Source organism: Dinoponera quadriceps, unplaced genomic scaffold, assembly GCF_001313825.1.
Source record: "Dinoponera quadriceps isolate SergipeBrazil2010 unplaced genomic scaffold, ASM131382v1 scaffold405, whole genome shotgun sequence".
In the NCBI taxonomy this organism is placed as follows: domain Eukaryota; kingdom Metazoa; phylum Arthropoda; class Insecta; order Hymenoptera; family Formicidae; genus Dinoponera; species Dinoponera quadriceps.
Genome location: NW_014554754.1, coordinates 2,714,924 through 2,735,769, shown reverse-complemented (window position 1 = coordinate 2,735,769; position 20,846 = coordinate 2,714,924). Strand labels below are relative to the sequence as shown.

At 36.2% G+C, this 20,846-nt stretch overlaps 2 protein-coding genes across 2 annotated transcripts; one reads left to right on the top strand and one right to left on the bottom strand.

Moving 5' to 3' along the window:
- Positions 1-20,765, bottom strand: LOC106741403 (kinesin-like protein KIF14). Its single transcript, XM_014613401.1, has 12 exons — positions 20,581-20,765; positions 19,640-20,194; positions 18,492-19,038; positions 18,021-18,248; positions 17,815-17,943; positions 4,766-4,926; positions 4,429-4,629; positions 3,713-3,985; positions 2,735-2,807; positions 2,402-2,571; positions 1,866-2,328; positions 1-1,526 (listed from the first exon to the last, which is right to left on the bottom strand). The coding sequence occupies exons 1-12, from the start codon at positions 20,685-20,687 to the stop codon at positions 708-710; spliced, it is 3,726 nt and encodes a 1,241-aa protein (XP_014468887.1). The 5' UTR covers positions 20,688-20,765; the 3' UTR covers positions 1-707.
- On the top strand, positions 8,442-17,357 carry LOC106741406. Its single transcript, XM_014613404.1, has 2 exons — positions 8,442-9,233; positions 15,274-17,357. Exons 1-2 carry the CDS (start codon positions 9,131-9,133, stop codon positions 15,561-15,563), a joined length of 393 nt encoding a protein of 130 aa, XP_014468890.1. The 5' UTR covers positions 8,442-9,130; the 3' UTR covers positions 15,564-17,357.
- Positions 20,766-20,846: the final 81 nt, after the last annotated feature.

Here is a 20,846-nt window from a genome sequence, read left to right as displayed (position 1 = left end):
GAGTTGCGTGAAAAATTAAAAAAAAATTAAGCTCTAATATTGAAATCGGAGGTCTTAAAGCTCTCGTGCTGTTGTAACAAATTTTCGCGTGTATCGTTAATCAAATTTACATACATAGAATATACAATTCGCATGTTATAAATTATATTATGCAGTCTCTTTTGATTCGTTGCTAACCATGTATATCATGTGCATGAATTCCTCGGTATATTCTAAAATCTGACTACCGAGCCTCTTGATTTAATTTTTTAAGTTTGATAAAGAGACCGGGCAAAGTAAAAAATGAAATAAAACAAGCAAAATCATAAAATGATGCAAAATACAAACGTGTCTTCTAAGGAATATTTTGAAATAGTTTGTTACTGGTATAATTCCAGTGTATGTGTGTGTATGTGTGTGTGTGTGCCTATCTGTCCATTTGAGCCCAAATTTTGATATTAAATAAATAAATATTTTATATAGAGGTTATTGATTATCAAAAATTGAGCTCACCAAAGTGATAACGGTTTTAATTTTCGAATTAAAATATATTAAAACGTATAAATTAATAAAATGCTTGGTAAGAATTTGCTTGCATCTATTATACGATGTGTCATTATAATATTATCATACGATACTTTCCTTACGGAATGTTTTTTGATAGCGGCGTTTAAAAATAACTATCCTAAATAACGATTATTCCTTTCTCTTTCGCTGGTTTCACAGACTCACTGATTTACCGTTTTATCGAACTTCACGTTCTTTTGAGCATTCACGGCTCTTACGTCAGACACAGCGTTTCGCAAGTTCGACTTCGTGGGCGATGTATTTTGATTTAAATTTATAACATCGCTCTCCGTCTCGTTCGTCTTACTTGCGCTGTCTATTGAATTTGTACTTTCTTCCTTGCACTCTGTTAGATTCTCCTTCTGGAAGATATTCTTCACGTCGTTCGTCACGTCAATGACGGTTTCGTCAGCGCTGCTCGTCGAACTTGTGCTCGTCTCCTCGCACTCATTGTGTTCTCTATTTCGGAAGATGTTCTTTAAGGTTTCGACAACATCTTGCATTTTAGTTAACGACTGGACAATCGGCTCAGTGCTATATATTTTGTCCTGACGGCACAGCTTTGTCAACGTTTTCGTGGCCACCTCTATTTGAGTGAGACAGACATTTATGTCCTCCTGTTGATTGTGCGACGTTATGATGGACGTTTGGTCGTGCAAAGTCGCCTCGAGCATGGATCCATCCATGGAAAACTGATGGATACTCTCATTCAGCTGCTTCTTCACAGGCGTTATATTTATCGAGATTCGACTGCCGTTCAAAGAGTCCTCGAACACTTCTGTTTCATCGTAAGGCTCCCAATTACAATCGAAATCTCGTAGCTCCCTCATCGAATCTTCAATATCACAGTTCCTCAAGCGATGAACCCAGTCCAGAAAGTCCATCGATTTCAAGAGTGTTTCCATCATTCGCGTCCTATCGCGGACGCGCACCACCGGCTGCAATTTCTTTCTCACTATTATTTGTTGCTGATCGAATTCCTAGGAGGAAATGGAAACTTTTTAAATTCGAAAAGAAGCGACGCTATGTGTGTACAATTTTATTATATACGTTGGAAGAAAGCCGATATCCATACTCAGTCGTTCGGTTAGAAAAATCATACAATTTGTAAGTTTCGTAACTTAAAGATTCAAATATTTTTTTTTGTTTTGAAAGTTTCTGATCTTCGCAATTTCTACATTTTCTGTAATTGAAAATTAAAGAAGCAGATGTCGGAATTTGGATGTTCGCCTTTCTCCAAAGTACAGATATAATTAATTACACATTATAATTGTTATATAAAAATCTGCGCATGCACAATTTATCGCGAAACAACTCACGTAATCGAATCCGACTTCTTTGCAACGCTGAGTTGCCTCCTTGACAAGTATTTGCATCTCGTGCAAACTAATTCCACCGGCATTTATAGCTTCCTTACTGAGCTTCATCTTAAGCGCGCTCTCGAAATCCGCCGTTTGCTCATTCAGAATATTCTCCAGTTCTTGCAGGAAGTTCGATTTATATGGCGCCAGTTTCGCGTGACTCTGCTCTAATTCTATCTTCTTGATCTTGTTATTCGTCTCCACTTCTGTGACGAGCAATTCTCTCTCCAATTCTAATTCTTTTCTCCTACGATTGATCTGCTCGAGCGCATGCTTCTGCTCTTCCAAAGTGGATCCAAGGTCCTCGATCTTACGCTCGTACGTTGATTTCTGCAAGCCAAGCTGCAATTCCACCTCCTGCTTGGCGTTCTCCAGCTCCTTTATTGCTTTCTGCTTCGATTCCTCCAGTTCCGCTCTTAATCTTCGCGAAGGAAATCATCAGACAAGTGTAAAATGTAATAACTCTTCTTGTATTACGAGAGCGATACACATACTTCTCTTCTTGTATCCGGAGAATTTCCTGATGTGCAAATTCAAAGTCTATTGTTTGTGCGGAAAGCTTGACGTTGCATGGTTTGTCGTACGGGTTCAAGACTTTGAAATAATGATTACCGCCGATGACCAAGCGGTCGCCGTGTTTGAGCATGACTTTTCCAGTTATCATCTGAAACGTGGCAAATGTTTTTATTTCAGTAAAAATTTCGTACGCGCAAGTAATTAACTATTAACCTTGGATTAGTGAAATTAATCGTCAATTTATTTCACCAGCATAACAAACTGAAATTATTTATCCAGAAAGTTAATAAACATACAATGACACTCATTACCTGACCATTGACGTATGTATCACCGTCCATCTCGGGCGTGAGAATCAATTTTCCCTCGTTATTCTCGATGGAGCTGTGAAGAAGTAGATATTAAGCCAAATATTAAGCGATACCAAGCAAACAGATTGACGAAGAGTAGCGGAAAAACAAGAAATAAAAAAAGTTGGTTGTAAGTGCCTGTTAATAAGAATTCGAATACTTAGAAACGATTTTAATGAGCGTTGGACTATCTCGAAATGAATATTCAACTTTTAAAATATGCCGAATGCATAGTCGCAAATTGTTATACAGATGATACGTTAATATATACGATTCAAATGAAGCTCATACATTTTAAACTCGCTATTTACGTATTACAACTTATCCATAAAACCGTGAATTCTTAATGCATCCTGTGCAGCATAATACGATGTTAATGTACTTGTATAGTATAATATAATGTTAAGAGATAAAATTATAAAGTACATAATGTTAAGAGATAAAATTATAAAGTACACGTGCGCGAGTATTATATTTGAAGAAAAATGCTCATGAGGTTATAAGAAATATTAAAATATGCGTCACTCCTCTTCACTGAACAACATTCCACCACATTTACAATCCACCTTGATTAGCTGCCCGACAGTGAGGGAAGAGGTCGTTATACATGCGTCGATATTAAGAACGATGATTTCAACATAAGAAATAAGAAACGATGCAATGCACGTGCTGATAAGTAGAAATGTGAGAAAATATTGCTCCAACGGATATATGCTTAGCAAAAAAGAAAAGTCAACAAACAACAGCGGTACGTTGCATACAGATACGTGGAATTATGAGACAGAACGATAGCACACTTGATAAAAGGGAAAACTCAGCATCGCTATCAACAAAATACACATTTTCCTCTCTCCGTCTCTCTTTCTCTCATTCACGCAATTCTTCCCGGCATGTTTAAGCATCGAAAGCACACACATACACACGTAGTTCATGACTAACCAGTGTAACTCCCTAACAAGAGGCCCATCCAGCATAATATCCAATTTTCTGCGGGCAGTTTCCGGTCCGCTGTTTCTGCCGACATTAACCAGACCTGGAGGTAAAACATACAAAAGCGTGCCGGACAACATTGGGTCGGCCGTAAGGTTTACGAGACAAGGCTGTTTGTCCCGCTCATGAAAATCGATCTCGATCGCAATTCCGCAGCGACGCAAATATTTCAGCTCGGTGCTCTTCCTCTCCTCGGCTTTCTGGCACTTTTCACGCCAGCTCCTGCAATTATACATGGCTGACCAATAAGTATCACCTATATTCGATGTACCTTAACAAATAAATCGCTGGTAAAGCTTGCGAGATTCTTGTATAGATCAATAGAACGATGTCTGACTTCCGCGATTAGCTCCATTTTGCCAATATATTTCAATATCCTGAAAACTTGGATTAATCGGCTAAATCGTCGTATCGAAACAGAAATAATTTAGCATCAACTGGAAATAATGCATACATCCGTAAGATCTTTATTGCGGAGTAATATTTTATACTGTTAAAAAAACTATCGAGAGATCCGCACAGGAACGCTTTTCTTCTCTCTAATTATTAACAGAGAATTATAGCAATTAATAATATCACAATGGAGCTGCTGCGTAGTTGTTGTTGTTAACTCGTTTGTAATTATCTCCCTAAGATACAGAAAGCGTTAGTTTATTATCGCTTACATCTGAGTAGCGGTCAGCTGCTCCTCTGTTTTCTTCAACTGATCCTTCAGTTTGTCAATCTCCTTTTGCTTTCGTTGAACTTCCCTGTCTGACCGATGAGTCGGTTCGACGCAATCGAGCAGCCGACGAGGTATAACTCCAAGTTGCTTCTCGTACCCCTCGCGCACCCCACGTAAACGCTGAACTTCAGCTTTCAATTCGCTACATTCGGGTGAATTAAATTATTAAAAAAAAAACTGCGAGCTGGTCTGCGCCTTGTAATTGTTCGTCTCATTTATTTATTTTCGCGTAGTATTCAGCATGCATATCAAGTTGGGTTATACAGGGAATATCTTACCGTATTAGTCGGTCATGTGGATCCTCGTTGATACGAATCCGATTGACTATTGCTCTGGCCTGGCATGCGTATCGAAGAGTCGCTAGAGTCTCTTCTACGTGGATGCTGGCCGGTGATACCGTCCCGAGCATCGCCGTCCGCGAATTTCCCCCTAGGCTCTCCTGCAAAAGGATTATCTCAATTAGACAATATCTATGCAAACGCATCGAGTAAGTACATCAGTAAGAAATATTTCGCACTTGTGTTAAAATCGGTCTTTGTTAAAATGTTCGTGTTAAATTTCTAGCGTACACATGTATTAATTTGATGTATATTGTGTTTATGCTGTCTTAATATTTTGGGTTGAATCTCGATACTCAATATGTGTAAATGTTGAAATAATACATTTTATACTTCGGTGTCGATTAATGTATTATTGATATTAATTTTGTGTTAATTTTAGACCAAATATTTGTGTTATTTTTCAATATATTCACCTTGTGTTACATTAACACAAAAACTTGCATGGATTAATGTTCTTAAATTTTCGGAAAAATTGTAGAAAAAACAGAGAAGAAAACTGGAAAAAGCCGTCGTTTTGAGAAAAATGCTATTTTTGTTACTTTTCACAAAACACGCAGACGTCCTCAGATCAGATTTCTCGGTCAAGAATTTTTAAGATATTTTATTTCTTGCTATATGCACTTTTTAACTCTCTTTTACATATCTTTCAAAGGTATTATATTAATGATGCTTCATCGACGCTTAAACAGTTTTAAATGAACGTGCGCAACGCTTTGGGTGATAGCGCGACAAGCTATTATTCTTCACAAATATAGTTGGAAAGAAAAAGAAAGAAGAGAGAAAATTTCCTGAATGACTGATAATAAGTATTGTTTCTTTGTGATTGTAAGAAATATTTTGTTATCGTTACAATAAATCGGAAAAGAAAAACAAATGTGGGTGTCTGCTTATTTTTCCTTGTTCTCAACAATGCTGTAACAACACTAAAATTTCCATGTTTCTTCAAGCCTTGGGAAAAACAGTAAAAAACTTGTTTTTTTCCCGAAATTTTCCAGATTTTTTACGAACCTTTGCAACGCCAGAGTGGACCGTTTGGGACACATGTGAAATATGTTAAATTTAACGTAAAATTTTTTACTGTGTATTATAAAAGCCCTCGACAAAAAGTACATTTATCTTATAACATTCAATCTTTCACAAAATACGCATTTTTTTGCAAACGCTACGTTATCAAAACAAGTGCAACAAATTCAGCAAAGTGTAAAAATATTTGAGTGTAAACGCTTTCGCGCTCAATTTGATCTGTAGTATTTCGAGCACCGCAAACTATGTGCTTATTATGTCCTTCGTTATTGTCGTTTCTAATTACAGCAGTTTAATTAACGCAGTTTGTACAAGTGAAAAAGCATAGTGTAATAATAAATACGTTAAACGTTGAGAGCGGCGATCGCAATCTAATCACTTATGAATTATATCGGTATCTTTATTATCTGTGTTATCGTTGATCATTCGCGAGCCACTTCTTTAAAAGACGTAAAACAGATGGATGATAAAATTTCAAGGACTACATTCTTCCTCTATATTTCTTTTTTCCCGGTGATTGAGATATTCGAGGGACTTCCATTTAAATTCTAATCTACCACAGTTGTACTTCACACGATACGACTCGTGACTTTTAAGATATAACACTACAGATAAGTAAGTCCTATCATATGCTACTTTTCACGGTTCAATGTTAAAATGGTTCTTATTTTTCACTCACACGTACTTTATTAAAGCCAGAAAATTGTTTTTCAAACTCTTTGGGGAATTCTTAAGTATGCTTAAAACTATATAAAAAATATGTTATATGAACGAGAACTCCGAAATTTCTTTAAAAATTTACTTAAATACTGAAAAAACTATGTTAATTGCTGGAATTCTTTCTAGATCTCTTTTAAATCTTTAAATCATTTGAAATCTTGCATCGGATGTCAAGAAGACACGTGCGAAACAAAGTGAAACGCAGCGTGAACCTGGCGTCGTCTCAGTTTGCCCGAATCGATTTTTTCTACTTTAATGAGCAGAGCTATTTGTTTAAATTGTGAGGAACTCTATAACTGTTAAAAAGGAAGCCAGAAGCACTAGACAAAAAATTTCTAATCGGCCCACTAACAGCAGAATAAATTAAGCTGATCACGTTGCGTGGTTCGCCCCGTACATACATATATACGTGTAAGACGTGTATCATGTATCGTGTAACATATATCGTAAGATCAATTAGCGAACGTGTCAATTATAATCACTTTATCGCCATCAAGATGCATGTACATCCGTCGTACGCATCAATTTTATCAGTATATCGTCGGATCTTAATGAAATTTCTGTTTTCGCGTACAGAGCGTGCGATACTGCGAAGATTGATCTAGAAAAAAAAAAGAAGAAAAAAAAACATACGCCGGATAATAAAAATTTAATCCAATATTTCGGCGAAATGCCCCCATTGCCCGGTAGACGTAATTTTTGCGTAAGATTAATATTTTCACTTGCGCGAGAAAATATATGTATTTCTTGCAAAAAAGCACACATTACGACAGAAAGCAGATACATCTGTTTACTTCTCTCACATATATGTGTAATGTGTACTTTTGATACGATTATTAACCCTTGCAAGAAAAAGTGGAGTTGCGGAATATCAACAGAAAGACGTCGCGAGTGACATGAAACATGAATATACGTATTCTGTTTGATTAAAAAGAGCAAAAAAATCATATGAGACAATAAACGAGGACATACTTTTCAAAAATATAAGACAAAAGTATCAATGTCTGGACACACACTTAACTGTGAACATTTTTGTTATTTTAATTCTTCAAAACGAATGCTCGACCTTTACAACATAAAATATTTGCGTATACTCATTGCATGTATATACATTCTGCGTTTAAAGTTTGAACATTTGTATTTAAAAGCCAAAAGAACAAGTGTGTCCAGAGTTAGGTACGTATGTAGACATCGGTCTTTTTGCCTTAATAATACACAACGTAATCGTCTTACTGGGATCATGAATGACCCTTCTGCTTTTCCTTGCAAGGTTAATTTAAATTACAGCCGAAATTGCATTTCCGTTTTATATTTTACACCGGGACGTCTTCGCGCTTCGGAACTCAAGCCGGACGCATAGTATTAAAATATCCGCGTGTCGCTGATAGTCCTAATCTTTTATCTCTCGTCCTCTCGTCTCCGAGACCTGTAACCTCCGCGAAACCAAATCAGCCGAGAAACTTCGGAAAACAATGCGGCAACACCTATCTTCAGGACGCACCTGGACGCCGCGCGCGAAATACGGCGTAGATCGCGGAGGCGGCGCACGCGCCGGTACGCACGTACTCATGTGCGCGCGCAGCGCGCGGCTCGTCGCGCGATGCGCAGGCGCGACACCTTTTGCGAGTAGCGCGCGATTCAAGAGAACGCGGCGAAGGTGATTGGTGGAACGGAAGGTGGGGCATCTCCGCCGCGAGAGAAACGAGCCTACGTTTGTTCCTGAAGGACAGAAAGATGCGTTACCAAAGTACGCGATGAAGAAGGGGTCGAAGAGAGAGCGAAGTGAGCGAACGAGCAAGCGAGAGCGAGAAAAAGAGAGAGAGAGAGAGAGAGAACCGGAGCAGAGGACGCGGAGTGGGGAAGCAGATAAACATTATTACGCGCGATTGGCGTCCACGCGTCCTTAGTCGAAAGCAAAACACCGTTCAGTAAAACTGAAGCTTCTTGCTAGACGCACTCGCTAACATTTCCATCAAGAGGAAGAACTGCGTTTTCTTTCTGCCGCCGAAGAGAGGGAGAGATAGCAGCTACGTGAGACGCTCACGTCACAGCGACCATCATCCTCTCGACGCCGCTTCTTCAGCTCGCAGCACACTAACTACGAGAACTCGTTGATCAGCAACGAATGCACATTGCTGCATCGGCATTGAAGCGTCGCCGATTCTTTCTTCCTGTAAGGGCACGCCGTGGCTTAAAATAGACCGAGAAAGAGAGCGAAAGGGAGAGAAGGACAGGAAGAAGCCAAGAGGCGGGCGAGACGGCAGGCTGCGAGAGAGAGAGAGAGAGAGAGAGAAAGAGAGAGCAACAACAGGTTTAACGTCGAGCCGCCGATAAGCGGGGAAAATTAGCGACAGGATTTCTTCACACGGCGAGCGGCGTTCCGACTCACTAACGCGACAGCAGATCGTCGATCCTCTTCCTCCGTGCGGAGAAATTCCAAAATTTTGCCCGCGGGAAGAAGAGAGTAGTGATGCCCAAGTCGCGCGTGAGTCGTCGATGAGAAACGCGCAACGGGTCGCCGTTAATTAACGCCTGCCACCTGTTGATAAGAGAGCAACAATGGATCTCGTCTACATGCCAGAGGTGTTCATTTACGGATCCTTCAGGAGCCCACAATACCGCGACTACGAGCTGTCCTGGAACAAGGAGTATCTCCATAATAGTGAGTAGAGCGACAATGATAATTGACGGCGAGCGAGGTATAACTAAAAAAAAAAAAAAAAAGAGGTCACGCACAGTGATGAAATCCGCGATAAAAACAGAAGGACCGATAAGAGCCGAAACGGTAGATATCTCGCGATACATACAGAGAAAATGAAGAGAGAGGCATTCATTCAGCCTCGATTTTCTCTCTCTCTCTCTCTCTCTCTCTCTCTCTCTCTCTCTCTCTCTCTCTCTCTCTTTCTTATAAAACTTCTATTATCTTCCGTGTTCCGTGTTCTTGTTCGACAAACTCCTCTGATTTATAAATATCTTTTTATCTCCGCGCATTAATTCCCCTTTATTCCTCAGATAATGTAAACAAACTACATAAAACGTTTTCTCACAGCGGTTATTTTCTTAGTATGTGCGGAATTGTCTCGGAGGAGATAATCGGTCCGTTCTTTTCAGCTCAAAAACTGGCTGCACCAGTTCGAGAAATTTACGCACACCGAAACGCGAAATCTACGTACGCTTCGTACGCTTCAATGTGTGTGTGTGTAATTTTCTTCAACTAGTGCAGCTAGTTCAGCTAAAAAGAACAGACGAAAATATGGTCGGTGGCGGGAGGATCGCGACGCTTCTCAATTTGACGAGTTTCGGAATGAACGGGGATCGTTTGGTCGCGATGGTCCTCACGATTTGAAACATAATTTTCCGTCCGTTTTAAAAGACGGAAGCAAGCGTAGAAGGGATAAACCCGTCCCCAACTCTTGGGCCGCTCCGAATGACGTTTCAGCTGACGATGTTTCTTTGGCTCTTCACCGCACGTGCTATTCTTTTATCGGCGTCCCTCTGCTCTCTATCGTAAACTGATAATGAAATATACGCGTTTAAAGTAGCATCGAATCGGTGGTAGTAAGTGATAATTGACGTGCACATGGCGCTTCTGCAAATTACACCTATTATTTATTCACCGCAAGGAAAACGTTTCTTTGGATGTATATACAAGGTGGACTCGAGATTGCGATCGCGTCTCTCCTCAAACGTCTAAAATTTCTCGAGAGCAATCTGAACGTGATTGTGATCCGAACGAGAATCTCTCTCGACACATCCACAATCTCTGTGAGATAAGATTGAAGCGGGAAAATAACTTTAGAGCTGTTAATTAGTCGCGAGGTCTCAGTCTTCAATTGACTCTGGCAAGAAATTATCTTCTTTGTTGCAAAACAGGCTCTTAAAATTTGAAGACTGTATAATAAGAAGTTGGGTCATATATTTCTCTAATTAGCAGATTAAAAGAATCATGAATAATGTCGTGCGGAATTCTTTCCGACAGTTGACTTTGAAGCCGACGAGGTAATTACAGTTAAAACTACTGCGTTTCACACTCGGTATATTAGAGAGATCAAAGCGATAATAAACGTAGCCTCATAAAAACATTAGATACGTCACAGAGAAGATTAGTAATCTGCCTGCTCGTATGGTCTTCGTAAGTCTTGTGCGAAACGTGGATAAACAGAGAACACACTGAAATTTAATTCTATAATCACTATGCTAATTATTCGGGGTCAGATAAGCAAATTTTTTCTAAAAAATTTTAAACGTACTTTTATGCACACTTTTACACAAACGTAAAACGTAGTAAATATATTTCATGATAACATCTCATGATATTTATTATTCCATATTTGTAAGTACTTAAAATACGTTTAAAGTGATTTAAAAATCTTATTTAAAAAAAATTAAATTATTCAAAAAGAATTTATAAAGAAAAAAGAAAAATATGTTCAAATTATTTAAAGATTATATATATAAATATTGGATCAAATGGGAATAGTCTCGAAACGTCTTTTCACGGAATGTTTGCCAGAAATTATTTTCTCAATTAGAATGAAAATGGAAGCTGCGAAAACCATTATTTTGTTGCACGGATAGATACTGCGGAAATTCTCATCGGAAGTTGCGAGAAAATTGCAGATACTGTGATCGCTCGTTGGTTCTATCGTGACGCGTGCACGCAAGTTATAATACGTCCTATCAGTACGGTCAAAATGCACTTGAATACATAAGTACGCGTTCACATGAAGTAAAAGTTCGCAGAGCAGCTACGAGTCAAACAATAGAGAGCTACCTTTGCACAGCATAAAATTGCGCCGTATCTTTTACTCCGCGAGATACATGTATCACGAGAGACCCGACAAGAGGCAGAGTAACATTATTGCAAGACAAAAATAACAAACACACTGTTGTTTAAAATAAAACAGTCTTAATAGCAGTATCAAAGATTCATTTATTCTGCATAAGAGTGATAAAGGATTGCCTTAATTACTTTTTCTTTACTATATCGAAAACTTTAGTCGACATTCATTTTATAAGTTTTAACGGAAATAAGAGAAATGCACATTAATCTCTCTCCCAGCTGCATTTTTTTTTGCGATTGAAAATTAGTTTCCGTAGATCCGTACTGCGCGCTGCAATTACATACAGCTGGAATTTAAATGCGTCGCTGATTACAATCGTATCACCGTATGCATGTCTGAATAAATCAAGAATATTGACGACGCCACACGTGTTTATACCTATGCATTCCTCAAGCTGATACCAGGTTCGAAAGAAATGCGTCAGCGGCTCGTCGATATGCTTCAGTACATCGTATAAAAGCACTGCGTCCATGTAGGCGACCGAATATTCAATTCCCGCCGTATTATCATAAATTATCATATATATTACACTGTATCGTTAGCGCCCAGATATTTAAATATACCACGTTCTGAATAAACTCTACCACGTTCCGAATAAACACTGTAGCAAAAATAACGTTATCACAAGTCTCGTATCCACAACTATCCCGTATCTGATATATCATTTGCAAATCGCGTTCAGTCGTAATACCTAAACGTGCTCACACAACCATATGGTACTTATAACCCCGCGCTACTTTTCCCGATAAACAATTTTTTTCGAAACGTAGCGATTTATCCCGAGTAAATACCCGAGTGTTCGTTAGTCGTCATTGATAAAATAGAAAAAAAAATAGACGTCATTTCTCTCTCTCTCTCTCTCTCTTTACGTCAGAGAAAAGCAAGTGGTATTTTACTATCTAACATCTAAACGCATCTCAGTCTCTGTTTACGCGTATTAAGCAAATAAGAGTTATATTACGCCTTATCAATAGCGACTCCGAATGTTCATTTACGAAATATGTGCGTGTGTCTATATTTATAGTCTCTCTCTCTCTCTCTCTCTCTCTCTCTCTCTCTCTCTCTCGCAGGCAGTGTTTTTCCCATCATCCGGAGAGAAAAACAAGTGCTTTACTGAAAACAGATCTTTTCGATTCACCCGTTTAAGTCGCGCGAGTTTTGTCTTACCGCGCAATAAAAGTATACATTATCACGCTCCAGTTAACTACGCAACGATCAGATAAAATTATGTATTATTGCTGCGATATATTAGATATCGCGATTGCTCTAGAGAAAAATTCACATTTCCGTGTAATTTGATTAAACGATGATTATGTGTGGTAGAGATTATATAACATAAGTATTCCTTGTCGAAGATATCACAGTATTCGTTAACAATATAGATTTGATGTATATGAAGCGATTATAACGTATATGAAACGTATATTATCCGTTTTATATTAAAAAATCGGCGATAAAATCTTCGTTCTAAAATTGGAAATTGCGCGTCTAGAAGAGAGTTTAACTTTGTGATAATTTATTAAAAAATAAGAAGCATAAATATTTATAATGAAGAAATGTACACGGTGAAAATATTCTAATGAAAATTGCCACGAAAATTTTGTAATATTGAACCATATCGAAATTATGATTGAAATTATAATGTGTGTGTGTTGTAATCTTCAGTGATGCATACAATGAAGTACGTCACTAAAAAGATTACAACGTACTTCATAATTTCAGTTCCGATATGGTCCAACATTACAAAATTTGGATAGTAATTTTTACTACATTATTTTCTCCATGTAACGCAAAGAAAATTTTGTCATATATAATTATAATTTATATTATGTTTTAATATTTTTATTATTAGAATATTATAATAATATATGTAATAATTTTATTATTAAAATAAAAATTAACATATTAATAAAATTTTAATTGAAAATAAGATTTTAATGGGATATTCATTTTACTATCGTGATGTATGAGAAATTACGTCATTCGATTTTGGTTGTTCTGACATAGGTGAGTCTTCGTCATACGCAACTCTACGTTCTTACGGTACACGCGTGCCTATTTTTAGCTACTTTTTCTTTAGGCGACTATATACTCCATCTGACCCGAATCGCGTTTTAAGTCGAGAAAATGATCTTTCGATGCACGCCGTTTGCGTTTATTTCTCCTCTTCCTCCTTCTCGTTGATTTATTGCATATCAACGTTGAAATTGTTTTTTCTTCTTTAGTCACGTGATAATTCTAGCTTGCGCGACCGGTTGGTTGCAGGCGGGTCAGCCGTATTTCGACTAACTCCGGTTACGTTACAGCCTGCCCACAATAATAAACGGAGATGCTGTTTTTTTTTATTTTATTTATCGGAAGATATCGTGTAAAATGTATCTCTTGTCTCTCCTCATGAATCATTGAGTTAATCATTATTCAAACACGACTCGGAAATCGTGCCGATATTTGTTTGCAATATATTTGCCGAAGGCTGTTCAATCATACATCTGAGTTTTTTCCATATAGAACAATTTCCATCACTTAAAGATTTGCAATCGTCCGACGCTACGGGTGAACGTGTGCAAGATTGCACATCGGGACTTCTCGGTTGGAAGTTTTTTCTTAATTAACATGCTGAACACCGTAACGGTCATCACGTGTCGCGATGGTTGTGATTGTATCGTCGAAACATGTGGCCGATCGTACATTTTACATATGTATTCAATGAAAAATTAACAAGTGTGCTAATTAACCAATTGCTAATATATTCATATACACGTACAAAAATTTCACCCGTTTAATATCATATTTGAAATGCTTAAAAATTAAATACATCTTAACGTTTAAAATTAGGCTTTCATAAAGCTGATCCAAACATTCAAACATGTGTTTTAACCGAGCCATATTTAATTTATGACAGATAAATCGTCGTTAATGCATATCGGAAGATATGTTGTTTGAGCAATCGCAAATTTCGGAAAAACAGGTCAAAATAACTGTAATATTTAAATATTTCATATTACATTTTAATAATTTTTAATAATTTATATATATTTATATCTGCGAGAGAATTTAAATGAAGGATATTACGTTTCTATTTTTTTCCACAGAACAATTTTCCCCAACAATTATTGGGGAGCCTCGAATATATAAATATGATTTCAAATCCGGGACAACTATATGCGGTGACGCACAACGATATTAAATGGTTCGATTTCCCCGGGCGGTTTGCGGATTCGAAAGCAGTTTTTCTCGCAAAGTACTACGAATTTTTATTTGTCGCTCTCGTCGACTTGTCATAAGATATCACACTGTAAATATTCATGTCAACAGAATAACTAACTTTGAACCGGTCGTTGTATCAAAGAATAAATAAACCGGTTTGACCGGCGAGTTTTACATAACTTGTAAAATGCGCAAATTCCCTGGATGTGGCGATCTCAATCGAATCGGAGGGAGAAAATGATCAGTCCGTGCTTTACCTTGTGTCGAATAGTTCACGTGGATACACACACATATAGCAAGAATATGCTAACATATATTTTAGAAAATATACGTCCCATCGGGTTAGATCGTAGATGCAAATGCTGCCGAGCTATCGAACCTCCTATTTATCATTTGTTAGTTTGTTACTTTACATTTCTTCCGTGAAAGTAAATATTTAGGCGTGTTAGGCGCGAAGTTTACTCGCCGCACGAAAATATGGTATATTTACAATTTATCTTCGCGATCACACGCACGTTCTCTGATCTAAGAATCTAAACGTGGCATTTGTAAACGAAGTTATGCATTACGGTAAATTTCCATAGGCATTAGTTTTGTCGGTAATAAGCGGTTAGTAAGACACATGGCAACTCGTTCTGCATTGTTGTTCAGGAAAGTCAAGCCAGACCCAATGGCAACGATATCCTTCGGAACAACCCGAGCAAGTAACGAAAGAGACCTGTCACTTGTGTCGAGAAACGAAAAGGAGAAGTTTAGCAGCTTACATAAGAAGTAAATCGCGCAGCGATTCCAATAACGGAATCCACGAAGAAGAAGAGGAGGAGGAGGAGCAAGAAGAAAAGGTAACAGCAGGAAAGGGAAGAGATGAAGTGGTTGATAAGAAAGCGATAAATGTCGAACAAAATAAATCGGCGAAAGCATCCGCGCAGGATCGAAAGTAATTTCCTTAAAAAGGGAGAATTAGTTTTTAAGAAGCATTACGTATAAGAGTATGCGCAGACAAGGAATACTTTAACTTTAGTATCGAGTAACTTAGAATTTAATTAACATTTTGCGTTTCACCATCATTGAAACTACCTCTGTTACCGAAAAGTACCGAAGGTACGTGTCAGTAAAAAAGAATAGAGTTTCTTTCGTAATGTTCTGTTTTACAGTCTTACGGTTGCGCACGCTGTACTGTTGCAAAGAGGATCCCATTACCCTTGCTTCTTTTAAAAGAGAATAATTATTTTATGAACAAAAAAAAGATGAAACGCGCCTTTAAAAATGTGGATCAAATGAATCTGATGAGTACAAATATAATCAAGATTTACACTGAAAGTGTATCGTTCTAAGCGAACATTAAATCATTGCGATTGCTACCAAAATTACATCATTAGGATAAAAGTATATATGCACATAAAATATCGCCATATTTGAAAGTACAAATTCCGATTGTCGAAACAATTGTTTTTGTTCTCACGGATTCATTGAGACTAGTATTGTCGAAAGTCAATCGCGACAAAAGTATTTATATCGTCTAAATGCACAATGTACAATTTACGCGCAATAATATATATACATATATATTTAAATATATTTTTTTAATAGCATGCATATTGTGTTAAAGCGATGTTGAAATAATTTTTATAACGAAAAATATAATAGCGTGTATGCGCTTAGATATTTTCCGGTGAAAATTATTTTTAAGACATGCCTAATGTACAAAAACACATGCCGGGTACGCTTTATAGACAAATAAGAAGCTTTACCGTTAATTTTACTTGCGTCCTAGTCGTTAAATAAATGTCTCCATTAAATAATAATGTAAATACGCTCCAACACGAAGAGATGGGAAAATATCCGAATTTGAAAAGATGTATTTGGTTATGAAATTTTCGTTTTTACATCCATGAAATGTCTGTTTTTACAAAAAAAGACTGTTTACTACGATATCAGGTAAATGTAAAAAAATCGTATCAATACATGCGTTGTGCAAATTACTTAGAAGAGCATATGATTATAACTAAAATTTTTAGATTTTACCTGTCTGTATCATATGATGAATGTAAAAGTAAAAGAGCCATAGTAAACAGTCAGAAAAAAGCCGCAAATGCCGAGCGAAATAAACCGTGAGAGCATTTCGCGACAAGGAGGAGCGAAAATAATTGTTTCGATGAAAGAAAAATTCTATCTAAGAAGCATTACGTATAAATACATACATAAAGCTAACTTGAGTAATTTTAATTAATTTTTCGTTTCACCACCATTGGATCTACTTCTCAATTTAAAAGTCAGACATTTCGTTATAACGAATAATTCACGATTCAATATAACGAATGTTTTATAATTCATTGCTTGATGTACACTACATAAGACTGAATACATGATTGTATATTATAAGATGTATAGTTAAGATAGTCTAAATATATCTAACATCGCGCGAAATCGCACTCTATAAGATAGTGTACTTTGATCCCAGAGGTAATATTATCATTGAAAACACGGTTATAAATATTGTAAACAAATATCAGGTAAAAATTAAGTTGTTATGCTTATTTTGTTGCATTATGATGTAATATTATTAGTAATTAAGATATTCAGGTTATTGTATCATCATATACCATGTAACACGAAGCATGTTATTTTCATAATTTTTGCTTTATATGCTTGTATTTGGGTAATACTGTAGTTGTTTGGAAATATTAAACAAAAGAAACAGGTGTTTAATAATGATAATATAAGTTTAAAATATATAGACGCCAATTATTTTCTTTAATTATTCCAAGCATGGGAGCGACTCACTTTTTCCTATTTCAAAACATTTCACTTTTTTTTATTTTATTATTTTATTTTTGTATTATTACTTATTTAATTTATTATTATTTATATTTATTATTACTTATATTTATTATTATATACTTATATTTTTTGTATTGTCATTTTATTTTTAAACCATCCCTATGTCTGTTATTCTCTGTATTTCTCCAATACTAAAGAATCTACTATTAAGTCTCAAGTTACAATCGGTGGTCATATATTTAATCTTTTTTTGTATAATTTCATAATCGTTAAAAAGTATAGATTTATCGAATTAAAAGTTCCGTATTTCATCCTCGGATTCTTACTCTTCATCAAGATGTACATTCGTTGAATATAAATTTCACTTGCACTTATAACGCGCAGTTCGTGAGTGAACAAAATAGTACTTACCTTTAGCAGCCACGTCAACACCGACTCACGATACGGCACGAAACCCTGCTTACGATTGCTCGTGTTCTCCGTGAGTGATGCGATTACTTTCCCCAAGGTGAGCAAGGATTTATTGATAGATACACCTTCCTGTTAAATAGATCAATTTTTCAAACGTTAATTATTTCTCAACGCGTAGTTCAAATGAAATTGTGTTAGAAACGGACCCTCAACCTATCACCGGTTGCAGAGGTTTGACTCAACCTCTCGCTGCCAGCTAAATCGACCAAATTAATTTTGCTACGACGATTAGCATTAAGTGATTTGCTATCCAACTTCTTGTCCGAGTGCGATTGCGATAATATAATACTGAAGATACTGTGAGACCTTGAGCTCTTCTCGTTCATACCATTTGCAGCTGTAGCTCTCTGAGAGTTTCCCACTTTAAGCCAAGCCTGAAAAATATGTGTGTTGTAGTGAAAAAATATTAATATAATATTCTGTTAAAAGAATATTCTAAAAATCTCTCTCCTCTATGAATAAATCTCAGTTAAAAGATAGGGAAGCTGGGAAGTTTAATTTATCTTAATCAGATAAGATCATATTCTAAAAAAAGGAAAGCAGATTTTTTAACAGACAACAAAAATTATAATTAAAAAACAATTGACTATGAAGTGACTGTGAAGTTATAGAAATACCTGTAAATCTTTGTAATTTTGAACACAGTGTTGGCTCAAATCTACAACGTAAGGACCTATATCGGGGTGCTCCCTCACTTTAAGAGGAGCCTTTTTCGCCCCGCTAGTCGTACTCGCTAAGAGGTCGTGTATCTTCTCATTGTATATCTCAAAATAACTGATCTCTACGGTAGTCTCAATCTGCACATTATTACACGCTCGTGTAAATATTTCCTGGCAGAATCTCGGTATGATACCGACTTTCTCATCAAATGGCATCGTGCCGAACTGTGTGGATTCTGTGCCCATTAAGCTGTAACTCTTTCCAGATCCTGTCTGTCCATAAGCGAACAAGCAGACATTGTAGCCTTCGAAAGCATTTTGTACTAAAGGTAACACCATATTGTGAAACACAACTTCCTGGCTGGCGTGACCGGGTGTATGCGGATCGGAATAGGAAACAAAGCAGTGATCATATATAAAGGTGTGATGTGCTGACTCACATTCTACAATGACATTCTGGCCATTCCCTTGCACAACTGATGTAACTTTTGGGTCATTCAATTCCCTAAAAATATATTCAGATATTGTAAACAACTAAATATTGTTTATTGATATAACACATATTGACATAATAGGTATTAAAAACAAAATAGAAAGCAAAAGAACCTTGTTTTTACCAAACCAAAATTAATCTTGATCTTGATTAGAACATGACATAAATGTGATAAAAATTGAAATAATAAATATGATAAGAATAGCAAATATGATAAGAATTAAAATAACAACAAAAAAACAAAATAGAAAGCAAAAGAACCTTGTTTTTACTAAATCAAAATTAATCTTGATCTTTATTGGAACATGACATAAATATGATAAGAGTTGAAATAGTAAATATGATAAGAATATCAAATATAATAAAAATTCAAATATCTTTCGCCACTATCAGTTAGTTACATCAAAACACTAGTTTAATATAAATATTTACCTCGGATAGGAGTAAGATAACTTACAATGTGAGAGAAAAATTTGTGTACCCATCATCGATAAGTTATTTTAAATAAAAATATTAAGAAACCTTTATTTTTTAATTAATATCAAAAACAATTTAACATGATAAGTATTACAGCAGAATTTTTTATGTTATTATTGCCTTGTATCATACTCACTTGGAATTCAAGGGTCTTATACGTATTCCCACAGTGAGATTACTGCTTTCACCTTCATATATTGTTTGCTCCCCTACTGTTATATCATCAATTTTGCAGCATGGTGTTTCCATATGAACTGTGTTGAAACAGTCTGGTGTACTTTGTGATAAAGCTTGATCACTAAAGTAACGCTTTACAGGTGTTCTTGAAGCAGGTAAAATATTGAATCTTGTACTGCTGCTAGGTGTATTGCTTGGCCTTAAATGTTTGGGTGTGCAAAACTGTATAACCGATGTCTTATCAATGTGCAAACCAGTTGTGTGCTTCCTGACAGGAGTCCTCAATTTTTCATCGGATATATTATTGTAGACTGTATTTTCTTGCTTTGCTGTATTAATAGATTTGGGATACGATAGTTCCATATTATTGGACTTGTTTGAAAATCCTATAATATCTGTTATTTCATGTTTTGATGTTTTTTTCGTGGAACATTGGACCCTTTTATTTGTACTTTGACTTTTGGCTGGTACAGATGGCTGATTAGATAGGAAGGAAGGACACAAATTCTTTCTACTGTAATACAAAAATTATTATTTTGTTTATAACTACTTATTATAAAAGCAATGTAAGCTTGTAAAAATATTTAGGAATATATAATAAGAAAAAAGAATATGTACAGATACATATAAAATTCTATAAAATATGAAATAAATTTGCTGTTTAAAAATAAGAAATATATATTTTATGAGATAAAAAACATGTATATATTCCTAAAGATATGGAAAATATATTATTTTATAGTTAATATTATATATAAGTAAAAATTGTATTATTTACTTTTGCCACTATTCTATAACATGCCTCGCTATAATTTTTGCTTTGACGTTAAATAAAAATTTTTAACCGTCAAGCGATACGCGCAACGGTCAGTTAAACTATTGTCAAGTGGAATTGCTTACGTTTTCAATTCAGGAACGGCGTTTTCCTTGTTAGAACTGATCGGAGAAGTTGAGAAAATAGCCTCGCAATGTCCATGTCCCGTGGGCTTCAAAGTATTATGAGACATTTCAAGAAATATCGTAAAAATGTCTTTGGTGAATATTCTTGTAACAAAATTTAATTTCTGCGATCTAACTTTACTAAGCCCGGGTTTTTAGTCGTGGAATAGGAGAATACATGAAAAGAAAATGGAAGATATTACCAAGGATTGCTTCGTTTGATGTTT